Source organism: Cherax quadricarinatus, chromosome 64 (genome assembly GCF_038502225.1).
Source record: "Cherax quadricarinatus isolate ZL_2023a chromosome 64, ASM3850222v1, whole genome shotgun sequence".
Taxonomy (NCBI): Eukaryota; Metazoa; Arthropoda; class Malacostraca; order Decapoda; family Parastacidae; genus Cherax; species Cherax quadricarinatus.
In genome coordinates this window covers 11,258,375-11,273,439 of record NC_091355.1, presented here as the reverse complement: position 1 = coordinate 11,273,439, position 15,065 = coordinate 11,258,375, and the positions used below count along the sequence as shown (strand labels likewise).

Here is a 15,065-nt window from a genome sequence, read left to right as displayed (position 1 = left end):
CCTCTTGTGTAATGAAGGTCCTCTTTGGCATTTTCTTCCGAAAGAGGCCTGTTTCGTCACAATTGAACACTTGTTCAGGTTTCAGTCCTTCAGCCTCTATGTACTCCTGGAATTCATGCACATATTTTTTAGCCGCCTTGTGGTCCGAACTGGCAGCCTCACTATGCCTTACCACACTGTGTATGCCAGTACGGTTCTTAAATCTCTCAAACCAGCCTTTGCTGGCCTTAAATTCACTCACTTCACCACTATTTGCAGGCAATTTCTTTACCAAATCTTCATGCAACTGCCTAGCCTTTTCACAAATAAACAAAGTCATAAGAGTATCTCCTGCTAATAGTTTCTCATTTATCCACACCAATAATAACATCTCAACCTCTTCCAGTACTGGTGATCTCATTTTTGTCAGCATAGTTACTCTGTTTGCAACAACAGCATCCTTTATTTAATTTTTCTTGGCCACTATGGAACATAAGGTTGTGTAGGGTTTCTTATACATCCTGGACAGTTCGGCCACACTTGTACCATTTTCATATTGTTCAATGATGGTTTTCTTAAATTCAGTCGTATTTCTCACCTTCTTTACCACAGGCTTGGCACTAGGAGCTTTCTTTGGAGCCATGGTAGCTTATTTAGTACTTGCAAGCACTAAAATAAATGGAATATTATGAAATATTTCACTGGAGCACGTGAGGGGACCTTCGCTCACTGGTAAACAATGCCAGACTGGCTGCCGCCCTGGCTCACGCCGTGGGTACGTGTCCCGGACGAACTACGACTCGCGAGTCAACCTATGAAAAGCGAGTCCATGTTTATACGAAAATACCTCTATGATTGGTGAATTTTACGATTGCCAGGAACTACGAAAAGCGGGGGACCACTGTACATTGGTATTATTGACCAAGTCTGCATCTAAAGTTATGTATAACATGAGCTTCTGTGGAACAATTTGATTGACTTAATGAACCTTTCCTCTGGTCCCAATATAGGTGGTAGAGCTGGGGTCTACTGTACAATGTGTTGCTTACTATACAGTGGGGTGTTTATTGTATAGTAGAAGTGTTCATAATACAGTGTGGATATTCATTATAAAGTGGTGGTGGTCATTATTTAAGGTGTTCGTTACACAGTACAGAATGAACACAATAATTATTATTATCCTCAGATTTAATTTGTTAGAAATTTTCTACCTCTAAGGTTTTGTAAGAAATATAACTGCATGCTTATCCTGGCTGAATCTTGAAGGCTACCTGAGAGTTAACTGAAGATGATTATGGAGGGTGAGTTCATTCCCATGGCTGGTCCTAGACTAGGCCTCTTCTTGATTGGTGACTTTATCAACCAACCTGTTAGTACTAGCAATATGCAGGCCAACATAGGCATCACACCCTAGCTGATTAGGAACTGACTTGAAGAATTTTTCAAGTTCATCTTGAAAACAGCTAGGTGTTTTGCTGGTAATTCCCCTTATGGAGAGAGGATGTTGAAAATTGTTGGTCTCTTTATACTTGCTGAGAAATCTCATATTGTACCCCCGTTTTTCATTGGGGATATTTTGCACCAACTGCTAAACCTCTTGCTTTCATAGGAAGTGATTTCAGCATGCAGATTTGGGACTAGTCCCTCCAGATTTTTCCAGGTGTATCTTCTCTTGTCATTTTCTTCTCTCTCTGGTCACTGTGTATCCTTACCAGGGGTGGATCTACTATGTATCTAATGAAGTTTAAGCTTAAAATTTTTGGGTCTACTGTATGAGAAGGGGTTGCAAAGGGGCCCTCCATAGCAGTTCAAGCTTCTAGGCCCCAAAACCGCTGATCCTTACAGTTAGTCTAATGGCTATTTGACAGCCTTAGAATTTTGCTTGCTACTAATTAATATAAATTACAAATCCTGTGATGTATTTTGAAATATATACTGTATACATACGAGGCACTCCGTGGACAAACTCAGCAAGTGTCAGTATTAAAGTGGTTGCTGGCAGAGGTATGTACCTCCCATTCACTGAGAGCTGAGCTAAAAGCCCAGTCTGAATGTTAACCGACTCAAAATGTTTTGCTCAAACCATGCACGTGCATAGTTTTTGTTTCACTGTCTAGTGACAGAGGAATAAAACAGTGAAACGAGAATGCATTTTCGGAAACAAGAACGCATTTTGTGTTTACTGAGTTTATCCACTGAGTGCCATTATTTGCGGTATATTGCAGTGTGTCTTTTTGTTTTCTGTTTTTAGTATTAGTCTTAGCTTAAGTCTGCCCGAAATGCTTTGCATAACTACAAACCACTATAATAACCACTGTAAGCCTACCTGGAGTTTACCTGGAGAGAGTTCCGGGGGTCAACGCCCCCGCGGCCCGGTCTGTGACCAGGCCTCCTTTATAACTTTATAACTTTAATATATCTTCTTGGAAAATAAATTATTATTATTATTAATGTATTCAACCAGACCATACCTCGGCCGGGATTGAACCCGCGGTCAGAGAGTCTCAAAACTCCAGACCGTCGCATTAGCCACTAGACCAGCTAGCCACAATAAGATTCGTCCAACTAGGTATATTTCTACACCATAGGAAGGTTAGCACAGGCACCACTGTGACCACAAATGCAAGTTTTTACAAACGAATCTCCAGCTAGCGTGGCCGTGACGAACTCTAGCTCAAGTCCCCTCACTGCCGTCAACATGACTCTCTGACCGCGGGTTCAATCCTGGCCGGGGTATGGTTTGTTTGCAATCGTGTCATTACGATTTCGTGAGTCATATTCAACCAGATTTTTGCTTACAGGTTAATATTAGCAGGTGCAAATGACCAGGTATTCATCATCATCATCATAATTTTATAATTAATTGCCCTTTGCTTAAGCCATTTTTATAGGTAATCCAGCAAGGAGGAGGGTATTGTGCATATTTGTGTGTTTTTAAGTTGTTGTTACTCTGATAGTGGATAGGACATTTACTGGCTACCTACAGTAAATGCAAAGAACTTTTTTGAGACTCAATTTAAGTATTAAACATCAAAATTTATATTTTTTTTCTTCCCTATTTAGTTTTCTTAGTTTAAACCTTTAATTTGGCACTTTTTTATTTTTGTTATTTCACTGATCTTATCAAAGCACTAAATTATGATCTTACTCAACAGAACACAGCTGCACTCTCTACAGTGACCACCACTACAACTGTAGCCTCGCAAGGTGTCACAGCTGCCACCAACACCACTATGGGTGTTACCCCTGGCACTACGGTTACTGGCACCATGGTAGCTTCAACGTTGACCACAGCCACACCTACCACGCAAGCCTCTCAGCCTGCTACAGTTGGCTCTGTAAGACTGTGTTTCTAATCACCTTCTTTCCTATTAGGTATTGCAGGTTTTGCTGTGTTTGTTACCTCTGCCTAAGCAACATACCTTGCACTTTTCACTATTGTTTCCTTTTTATATTTTTATCTCTTGGTTGTAGTGTCATAACTTAAGAATGCTTCTCTGCTTTGATTTTTTTTGTTTAACACTTGTACCATCCTAAAACTAAGGCTTGTTTTGTACTTTGTACAATCTATTAAGGTTTTGTACTTTGGCAATCTATTAAGGTTTTGCATGTGACATCACATGTTTCTTGTTAGCCATACTAGATGTGAAGCCACATTAACAACCAAGTACACCTTCTGTGCAAACATGTGAGATTTCTCTCATTTTTCTAAACCTCTATGATGGTTACTGGTTATTGTGCTGTTAATCGTAGTAATTGGTAAGATGACAAATCTTCGGGTTTCTCGAGGATTTTGAAAGATGAAAACAGTGTCCGCTATGAGATGGGAAGACAAGGAGTCAACAGAAATGTTCCCTCCAGGAAAGGTGCTTAGATACCAGTGAGGGGATTTTGATCCAAGGAAGTGGATCTATCCTTCCCTTCCTTGGAATGATTCTGAATACCTTTCATTCCTCCAGTGATGCATGACACCTGCAGGTTTAGTGCTTTTCTCTGAAAATAATAATAATAATAATAATAATAAGTATCTGGAAGGATTGCAATTGAGTAAATGTTGATGAAGGTTTTCTTCTTCCTTGGGTCACTCTGCTTTGGCGGGACAGAACCATGGAGTTAAAAAAAAAATCAAGGCAAATACCTTGATGCTAGTGAAGGTTCTTGAGTTAATGATTTGCAGCAGAAAAGATTGGTACCAAGCCAGGTTGCAGGAGTAGGAAGACTCTAGAAACTAGGCACAGGTACTTCCCTTTCTTCAGTTCAAACTTGACTTCCACCTATTCCTCGGGTTGTATGACCCTTATGGGTTTAGCACTTCCCCTTGAATATACAATAATAATAATGTATTAACAAACCAAAATTAACATTGAATGAACATGTATTATTGCTCAGCACTATGTAACTCATGGATTTATTGTTTATTTTTAATATAATATCACTGGAATGCTAATCCACTTGGGGTTATATAGCACCTAATGAATGGGAGGTAATCAGATTCAGTCTGAAGAAAGGGAGGGTAACTCCAGTTCCTTGGCAAAAACAAATGGTTTGTTTAGTAGAAGTATTCTTAAGTCATAATAAGACATCTTGTATTTGTAACATATGGCATGTGATTGTTGTGTCATTGCAGCATCATAGGTTGGTAATAAGTGTAGCTTAAGGTAAGTATTGTATTAAGGTATCAGACCCTCACATCAGTTGACAGACAGTTGAATAATTATTTATTCAGTATATGTGTGTGTAGGAAGTACAGTGCCTGCACCCTAAAGGAGGAGGGGTTTGGGATATTGGTTGTTTGGAGTGACATCTGAACTATCATATCTGAGTGCCTCTGAAAAGACAGTGATTATGTGTGAATTAGGGTGAGTGTTTCTTTCACCACCCTGCCTTCGTGGGAGACAGCTGACGTGTTAAAAAAAAAAAGTGGGAGGGTGGTAAATAGGAGTGAGTGGAGGCAAGTAGTTTTTATGACTTGACATGCTGTTGGAGTTTGAGCAAGGTAACATTTATGAAGGGATTCAGGGAAACTAGTTAGCTGGACCTGAGTCCTGGAGGTGGGAAGTACAGTGCCTGCACTCTGAAGGAGGGATGGGGATATTTGCAGTTTTGAACTGTAGTATCAGCACATCTCTGGCAAGACAGTGATGGAATGAGTGATGATGAAAGTTTTTCTTCTTTTTTTTTTTTGGTAACCCTGCCTTGGTGGGAGATGGCTGGTGTGTTTAAAAAAAAAAATGCTGGTTTGTTTAAAAATTATTGATGAATACTTGACTTTGCGTATGTTTGCCATTATGAGATGGCATAAAATAGTCTCGGGTAGTTGGAGTGAAGTGATGCAACATAAGTGCTGGAAAAAGATGTGTACAGCAAAAGCAGATCTTCCATAAAGAATAAAAAGGCACAATACCATGATTGTAAAAACACACAAATAACCTACACAGAAAGAAATAAAACTTATGAAGAGGTTTCAGTCAGACTTGGACCATTATTAATTAGTTAATCTCTTAAGTTGGACCAAAATGTCTTAAGTTTCAGTCTCCTATGTGCGGGGTTAATTGTGTTCAGATCTTTCATTAAATACTGTGTGATGTTTCACCTGCAAGAGACTTTATCAGATAATGTACTTACTTCTACTGTACTTCATAAAACCTCTTGGAGGTAAAATGTATTTAGTAAAAAAAGAAATCTTCTGTTGCTATACACATTTTTTTTCTTTTTCCTACCTATCCCAGATGCTTGCCACCGATGTAGCTTTCTATTTAGCCCCAAACAAAGTGGTGAGCTATTGCACAGCTTATCAAAATAAGTTTGAGCAGAATTGCATCCAATATAATTGATAAGTGTAAACCAGCTGACATATTGGAGGATTTTAGAGCATTTTTTTTATACAGGGAGATGGAGTTATTCTTTAGGCCTTGTAGTAACAACTAGTAACTACAGTATGAGTATCTAGTCCAGCCTCGTTGCATATTTCCTGATCCTGATAGGGTATCCAAAATAGTTTAATTTTACAACCCTTTTTTTTCTGATTGTACCTTAAAAACTATAGGGACATAGAATAAATTACAAGAAGTCAGGTGTGAGCAAGCTATATATTCTTAGACCGAGAATGCATTTCATATAGTGAAACAGATAGCTACTTGGCAAATTTTGGAAAAAAAAAATAAGACTGAGCTAAAGGGAAAGTATTATCATAGATTAAAGAACATGTGAAAAGTAGAAAACAAAGTTACTATAAGGAATGAAGCTTTAGGATGGAAGACTATATAATGGATTTCCACAGTGAATCAGTGCTAGTGCCCATGTTGTTCATGGTGCACATTAATTTTTTTTTTTTTAACAAGTCGGCCGTCTCCCACCGAGGGTGACCCAAAAAGAAAGAAAATCTCCAAAAAGAAAATACTTTCATCATCATTCAACACTTTCACCACACTCACACATAATCACTGTTTTTGCAGAGGTGCTCAGGACACAACAGTTTAGAAGCATATACATAGAAAGATACACAACATATCCCTCCAAACTGCTAATATTAATTATCTTATCCTAGGAATTAATATCTAAGGTAGGCTCATTTACAACAGTTGGCTGGAAATTGAGATGTGTGACCAACTGGTAAAATGTGCCTCCCACAAACTCAAATGTGTACTGTATGTATAAATAGGTAAGCACAGCTCTTCATCACAAGAGCATATATTCATTGCAACACTAAGTGGCAACAATGTTGGCCACAAAGTGCCTCTGCATGAGGTGTTTTGCTCTCACAGTTCAAGAATGCAATACAGTGGGGATCATTTTTACGATGTTAATTTTTGATAACATTGGCACCTTGGAATGAGTTAGGATTTTCTTAAGGATGAATTATTAATATTTTTTCTCATTTTTTTGCCAATTGCACTCATACTGTATAATTATTTTATGCATGTATAGAAAGCTCTCGTTAGTTTGGTGGAGACTGGTCAAGACCTAGAAATTTAATACATATTTGCAATTTCAAAGATGAATTATAAATATTTTTCTCTTAGTTTTTACTAGATGCATTAATAATTTGTGTTTTTTCATTTTATATATGTATTGAGAGTTTATATTTATTTGGTAGAGATTGGTTAAGAATTGTAGATTTAATACTTAAGTTCTGTAGTAGCTGCTACCTCTACTGATGTATGTTGGATGTGTCAGCAGGTGAGATGTGGAGTCAGCAGTAGCTCCATTCACTCACACATCACCTTCCAGCCACACCCTCACACAGTTATTCTCACAGCCACCTTTCCCCACTAAATATCCAGGCACATTAACCCTCATGATAATATAGAGGAAATGATAAGCATATGTTTGAGCTAGGTACATTGCTAGAAAGGGTGAATGTGAGTATGACTGAGTGAGTCAGTCAGTCAGTCCAGCTGCTGCCCAGCCTAATTCCTCCCACACCATGGAGAGCATATATTTGAGTTCAATACAATACAAGAGAGAGGGTGGGAGTGAATATAAGGGAGACCAGCAGGTAGTGTAGCTGGGCCCACCCCTATACATCTGTCACCCTCACCACACACTAGAGCATTGTTATGCTATTGTTGCTCTGGTCTGTTTAATATGCGTACATTAATTAAGCTGTGTTTAATTCTATTTTAAGCAAAAAAGAAAAGTACTGAGTAAATATTGGGTAAAAAGTCTTTGGTAGTTTATTTTGAAAGGGTGAATGTTTGTTATTAGATTGATACAAAAATGTTAAACTATTAAATAGATTTTTGGAGAATGGAATTGCTTGATTCCATAGTTTATGCCTACTTTTACCTTGGCCTTTGTTAAATCCAAAAATCTATGTCCTTTAAATCAGAATTGTTCTTTGCTCTTTTGAACAATTCTGGATTTAACAAAGTCCATTATATCCAGAATTATACACAAATGACCCGCACATAGAAGAGAGGAGCTTACGGCGACGTTTCGGTCCAACTTGGACCATTTACAAAGTCACACTGTGACTTTGTAAATGGTCCAAGTTGGACCGAAATGTCGTCGTAAGCTCCTTTCTTCTATGTGCGGGTTATTTGTGTATCGTTCCAGTCACGGTATTGTGCCTTTTTTTGTTATCCAGAATTGTCTGTTATTGTTGAGGTCTACTTGGCAATTTGATGTTCAGATTTAACAGACTTTGTCCTTTCAGAGATAAGCTGATGGAGTTGTTTATCGGTGTTATCATGAGAAAATAATCTCATCACTTGGGTTTAACAGACACCCCTTTATGCTATTAGGCTGTTAAATCAAGGTTTTATTGTACATGTGTTGTCATGTTTGCATTTTAAATTTTTCCTGTAGATTAAAATAGGTGTGAAAACATTAAGTTGGATACTTTGTGTATCCATACATCATTGTTCAATTTGAGTACTTTACTGACCCAGTTTTGTGTTACTGCAGTCATTCACTTTTGAAGTATTCCTAATATAATATAAACTCACTGAGATTTCTCTTCTAAATGTAGTTTCCTCATATCTGTTTCAGCAAACTATTTCGGCAGAATCTGCAAAAACAAAATGTAAAAACTTTTTGGCTACTTTACTGAAATTAGCAAATGAGCAACGGGCACCAGTCGCCCGAAATGTTCGAAACTTAATTCAGGGTCTCATCGATGGTAGAGTGGAGCCAGAAGCATTCACAGAAGAACTTCAAAAGGACCTCAATTCTTCCCCACAACCATGCCTTGTTCCTTTTCTCAAGGTGTGTTTTAATGCTTTATAACTGTAATAGTATTTACTAAAATGTCATTCTTGGCTTTACATTTCCACAGATCTGACTTTTATGTAATGTCTCAAATTTGACAGCTAATGATAAACTTTACTTAGAAGACTTACGTTTCAAAATCTCAGTACTGTGTATGTAAATTTAATATTTATTATGATTATGTATGTTCTTTGTACAGTCAATATGTACTGTAATTATTCAGAAACTGTTAGACCTTATCTGGCATAGACATCTAAAGAATGAGTGATTGGGTTTTACTACTGTGGTGAAAAATAGCTGGTGTGTTAAAAAAAATGATAATTTGTAAAAATAATGACCAATTTGGGAATTTATAGTCATGTGAGTTGGTATTATTGGGAGATGTTGATATATTAGTACTTTATAAATAGATAAAGTACTACATCATACATGCACTGATATAAAAAGAACTAGTTAAATAATAAAGAGTTCTAGCTGACAAGCTGTGAGATCAACTGTTGAAATACTTTTTTCTGGTTAGCTGGACTTGAGTCCTGGGGATGGGGAGTACAGTGCCTGCACTTTAAGGGAAGGGTTTGAGATATTGGCTGTTTGGAGTGATATCTAAACTGTCGTATTTGAGAGCCTCTGCAAAGACAGTGATTACGTGTGAATGATGGTGAAGGTGTTGAATGATGAAAAATTTTTCTTTTTAGGGTTTTTCTTTCTTTTTGGGCTTTTTTCTTTTTGGGTCACCCCTCCTCGGTGGGAAATGGCCAACATAAAAAAAAAATTAACAATTTGGGAATTTATGGTCATGTAAGTTGGTATTATTGGGAGATGTTGATATATTATTTGATTAGTTCTTTTTATATCAGTGCATGTATGATGTAATACTTTACTGATTTCTGAAAACGAGAATTTTAATTTATTTTTCTTCCATTACTAGAAAAAAAATAGAATTTATACATTGTATATGGAAAATAATGTACAGAATTTTTTGTCCTCAGAAAACTTTACCATACCTGCGATTGTCTTTAGCGCGGCAGGAGTTAACCATCGATGGTGTACGGCCACCACCAATATCAGCAGTCACTCCTGTTCCAGGTGTCACCACAGTCATACCTGCAGTAAGTTCAGCAACCCAGTAGCATTTCCACATAGGTTCAAGGAGTTCACATGGTTAACCCAGTAGCATTTCCACATAGATTTAAGGAGCTTACATGGTTGAAAATTTGACATAACAAAAAATTACCAATTTTTTAAAAAATAAAGCTGACAAAGTACAGTGGACCCCCGCATAACGATTTTAATCTGTGCAAGAGGGGTAATTGTTATGCGAAATAATCGGTATGTGAATGAATTTTCCCCATAAGAAATAATGGAAATAAAATTAATCCGTGCAAGACACCCAAAAGTATGAAAAAAAATTTTTTTTACCACATGAAATGTTAATTTTAATACACACAAACTGAAAAAGGCATGCACACAAACTGAAAAAGGCATGCACACTTACATGACACTTACTTTTATTGAAGATCTGGTGATGATTGATGGGATGGGAGGAGGGGAGAGAGAGTGTTAGTGTTTAGAAGGGGAATCCCCTTCCATTAAGACTTGAGGTGGCAAGTCCTTTTCTGGGGTTACTTCCCTTCTTCTTTTAATGCCACTAGGACCAGCTTCAGAGTCACTGGACTTCTTTCGCACAACATATCTGTCCATAGTGGCCTGTACCTCTCGTTCCTTTATGACTTCCCTAAAGTGTTTCACAACTTTGTCAGTGTAATAATCACCAGCACGGCTTGCAATAGCTGTGTGAGGGTGATTTTCATCCATGAAGGTTTGCACTTCAAGCCACTTTGCACAGATTTCCTTAATCTTTGAAGTAGGCAACTTCTTCAATTTCTCTCTCCCCTCCTCTGAACCAGTTTCCTCAGGTCTGGCCTCTTGCTGTTGAAGTTGATCTATCAGCTCATCAGTGGTTAGTTCTTCATTGTCCTCCTCCACCAACTCTTCCACATCCTCCCCACTAACCTCCAACCCCAAGGACTTTCCCAATGCCACAATGGATTCCTCAACTGGCATAATCCTCTCAGGGTTAGCCTCAAACCCTTCAAAATCCCTTTTGTCTACACATTCTGGCCACAGTTTCTTCCAAGCAGAGTTCAAGGTCTTCTTAGTCACTCCCTCCCAAGCCTTACCTATAAGATTTACACAATTGAGGATATTAAAGTGCTCTCTCCAAAACTCTCTTAGAGTCAGTTGAGTTTCTGAGGTCACTACAGAGCTTTTGTGTACAGTTTTTTGAAGTTTGCAATAACCTGCTGGTCCATGGGCTGCAGGAGAGGAGTGGTATTAGGAGGCAAAAACTTCACCTTAATGAAGCTCATGTCCCCATAAAGTCGCTCTGCCACGTCTGTAGGATGACCAGGGGCATTGTCTAACACCAGGAGGCACTTAAGTTCTAATTTCTTTTCAGTTAGGTAATCTTTCACATTGGGGGCAAATGCATGGTGTAACCAGTTATAGAAAAAGTCCCTAGTGACCCATGCCTTACTGTTTGCCCTCCACAGCACACACAAATTATCCTTGAGGACATTCTTTTGCCTGAACGCTCTGGGAGTTTCAGAGTGATACACTAATAAAGGCTTAACTTTGCAATCACCAGTAGCATTGGCACACATCAACAAAGTAAGCCTGTCTTTCATAGGCTTATGTCCTGGGAGTGCCTTTTCCTCCTGAGTAATGTAGGTCCTGCTTGGCATTTTCTTCCAGAACAGGCCTGTTTCATCACAATTAAACACTTGTTCAGGTTTCAGTCCTTCACTGTCTATGTACTCCTTGAATTCCTGCACATATTTTTCAGCCGCTTTGTGGTCCGAACTGGCAGCCTCACCATGCCTTATCACACTATGGATGCCACTACGCTTCTTAAATCTCTCAAACCAACCTTTGCTGGCCTTATATTCACTCACATCATCACTAGTTGCAGGCATTTTTTTAATTAAATCCTCATGCAACTTCCTAGCCTTTTCACATATGATCGCTTGAGAGACGCTATCTCCTGCTAGCTGTTTTTCATTTATCCACACCAATAAGAGTCTCTCAACATCTTCCATCACTTGCGATCTTTGTTTCGAAAACACAGTTAAACCTTTGGCAAGAACAGCTTCCTTGATTGTCTTTCTGGTGCCCACAATAGTAGCGATGGTTGATTGGGGTTTCTTGTACAACTTGACTAGGTCGGCGATACGCACTCCACTTTCATACTTATCAATGATCTCTTTCTTCATTTCTATTGGAATTCTCACCCTTATTGGTGTACGGTTGGAACTAGAAGCTTTCTTGGGGCCCATGGTCACTTATTTTCCAGAAACAGCACCGAAAACACTGTAATAATACGAAATATTCCGAGTGTATGCTTGGATGTTACCGCGGAGGCTGGCTGGTAAACAATGGCACGGGCGGCACATGTGAGGCTGGCTGAGGGCGCACATTGGACGCGTCTCGGACGAAAATCGGTGAGCGGGTTTTTAATCGGTATGCGCGGCAAAATTTTTGCGATTAAAGCAAGCGGTATGCGGATTAATCGCTATGTGATGCCATCGTTATGCGGGGGTCCACTGTATTACCTTTGAAGCTCGATGACTTTCAGATTTTTTCTACCATGTCTTCATTAGTAATTATTGCTGCATTGTGTCTTCAGAAATTACTGGTAGTTTAGTGGGTGTCAGGCTACCCTCCCATGAGCCTCCATCATTAATGTATCTGAGACAGAGAGTTCAGATGTGTAGTAGAATCTTCTGTTATTATATTGACACAAAAATGTTCAACTATTAAATAAATTTTTGGATAATGGAATTGCTTGATGTCATAGTTGATGGCTACTTTTACCTTAGCCTTTGTCAGCTGAAGTCAGCAATGCAGCAAGCCTTGAGACTCAATTCAAATGTTTAAACACTTGCTGCATTGCTGACTTCAGCTGACAAAGGCTAAGGTAAAAGTAGCCATCAACTATGACATCAAGCAATTCCATTATCCAAAAATTTATTTAATAGTTGAACATTTTTGTGTCAATATAATAACAGAAGATTCTACTACACATCTGAATTGAGTCTCAAGGCGACCATCACTCTACAAATTTGCTGGAGTAATGTTCTTAGAACTCCCAGTAATTCAGAACATCAGATTCTACTAAATGCTGTCTTCTTAGTTGAACTTTTTCCAAATTTTCTTTACAGAAAATTATACACAAATACAGTGGAACCTTGGTTCTTGAACAGCTCTCTACTTGAACAAAGCTCAGCACTTGACCAAACAAACACGACCTGTCAGAACTTTGCTGTAAACTATTTCGTGTTTCTTCGGATTTTTTGGTGTTTTTTATATTTGTATAAGTAAGTCACCATGGGGCCTCTGAAGATTAGTGATAACAGCCAACCAAAGAGAGAATTGGTTGGGAAGAATTTGTTCAATACTCAAACGGATCAGCACTCAAACAGCCTTCTGGAATGAATTAAGTTCAAGTACCAAGGTTCCTCTGTAATACTGTATAAATGAGTGCAAATGAATATTAAGCAGAGAATATAACAGTTAAAGCTAAAAATAATAAGAGGAATCCTGTTTATTAGGATGTGTTAGATTAGGTTCATTTCATGCTGTACAGAAAAGGATTCACTCCTAAATAGGTCAGTAACTTGTATAGGAGATTCTTTAGTACAGTATCAAACCCTGTTTTGCTAAAGTCATTAAGAATACATCTAATTATTAATGATTACACATAGTTAAGCACCTGACTTGATAGCTTCACTGCTTTCACGTCCTCCAGATTCTTTTGTTACTTCTTTCAGAATCTCTCTCATGTGCTTTTTACTTTAATAAGTATAGTGCTGTGCTAAGAGAATGTAAAATAGAAAATACATATTACACTAACATATGATAATACTTTGTATTTTAGATGCCAGTTTCACGTCCTGTTGCTCCCACTACTTCTGGGACTGTAAGAATGGTTGCCCCTACATCAGTTTCCTCCGCTAATCTTGTACAACGGCCGGTAAATGCCACTCCTGCACCTACAAGAGTAGTTACTGTAAGTTTATATATGTGGTTCTAAACTAATTTCTTCATCTAAAATCTTAACACTTGCATTGGGTTATGAGGGGATGCAGTCCACAAGAAATTTTGAGTTATTAGTGTTTAGGCTAGGTGAACCATGTTAGGAATGACAAACTGTTGGTAAACATTCAGTATACCAAAAGTGGACCGTAACCACTTTTTACCACATAGTCTCCCAATATTCCTTCTGCACATCTGTGCTGCCTTGTCTACACAACCATTTGTGTAGTTCCTTGACTAATTCAGTCAAGGAAAGACTGTTATGGCGAGCAATTATATAGATCTAACTAATCCTCCAGGCTGGAGGATGATGATTGACTGATATGCTTTTTGCTGGACTTACAGGTTGTGTGAAGGGAAAATTTTAGTGCTGTATATACAGTTGGAGGGGTTGGGGATATTGGCTGTTTGGAGTTACATCTAAACTGTCATATCTGGGCTCTTCTGCTAAGACAGTGCTTATGTATGAATGATTGTGAAAGTATTGAATGATGGTAAAAGTTTTTCTTTCTTTTTTGGGTCACCCTGCCATGGTGGGAGACGGCCGACGTGCTGAAAAAAAATGTATAGTTGACATAAAAGGAGATTCTTGTGTAGGAAACACGTGTGACAGTGGATATTGTTGATGTCTTGATTACTTTTGTACATGATCACTTACTGACATGTCAGGTTTTAGGAAGAGGCAGGGTAAACAACTTCATTGTTACATTTCACCATGAACATACTACACAGTAAACCAGAAGATTTGGCCAGAATCACCAACTGGTAACATTCACACCAACCTGCTCTCACTGTTGTGAGGAAACATACTGGAAAGTTTCCTTACATACCTGCTGTCCCAGCCTACCTATCAGTAGGTAAGACACATGGGCAACAGTTAGGCAACTTCGTCTTTACATCTCTACTGCTCCTGCCTACTTTCTGTACTCGACTTAAGAAGCCTACTGTGTAGGCGAGACATTTTGGAATAAAGTTGCCGAACTGTTGCCCACGTGTCTTACCTACCAACCTCTCGGTATTGTATACCATTTTGATATGCCTATCAGTGTTATCTGACTGTTGTGGGTATCATCTAGGGAAAAAATATTAGAAAACTCCAGTCTTACTGGAATGTCATATCTAGTCCTCTGAAGGGAAAACTTCAGTACCTGCTGGAGATATTCAAGTATTAGGTAAAAGGTAGCATTATACCTAATGATGGTAATTAAATAAAAATAGCACCAGCAGTTAGGATTCTCCCCTTGAGTATTATTGCTAGCTATTCTTTCTTTCTTTCAACA

The 15,065-nt window shown here is 38.4% G+C and overlaps 1 protein-coding gene across 6 annotated transcripts in view; it reads left to right on the top strand.

The window, feature by feature from the left end:
• LOC128700023 (transcription initiation factor TFIID subunit 4) overlaps positions 1 to 15,065 on the top strand; it is a 206,434-nt gene that overhangs the window by 91,215 nt on the left and 100,154 nt on the right. For all 6 annotated transcript variants that reach the window (XM_053792952.2, XM_053792954.2, XM_053792950.2 and 3 more), the window contains 4 exons: positions 3,135 to 3,317; positions 8,473 to 8,688; positions 9,681 to 9,800; positions 13,628 to 13,759. In XM_053792952.2, coding sequence (XP_053648927.1) covers positions 3,135 to 3,317; positions 8,473 to 8,688; positions 9,681 to 9,800; positions 13,628 to 13,759 — 651 coding nt within the window. The remainder of the gene's footprint in view (positions 1 to 3,134; positions 3,318 to 8,472; positions 8,689 to 9,680; positions 9,801 to 13,627; positions 13,760 to 15,065) is intronic.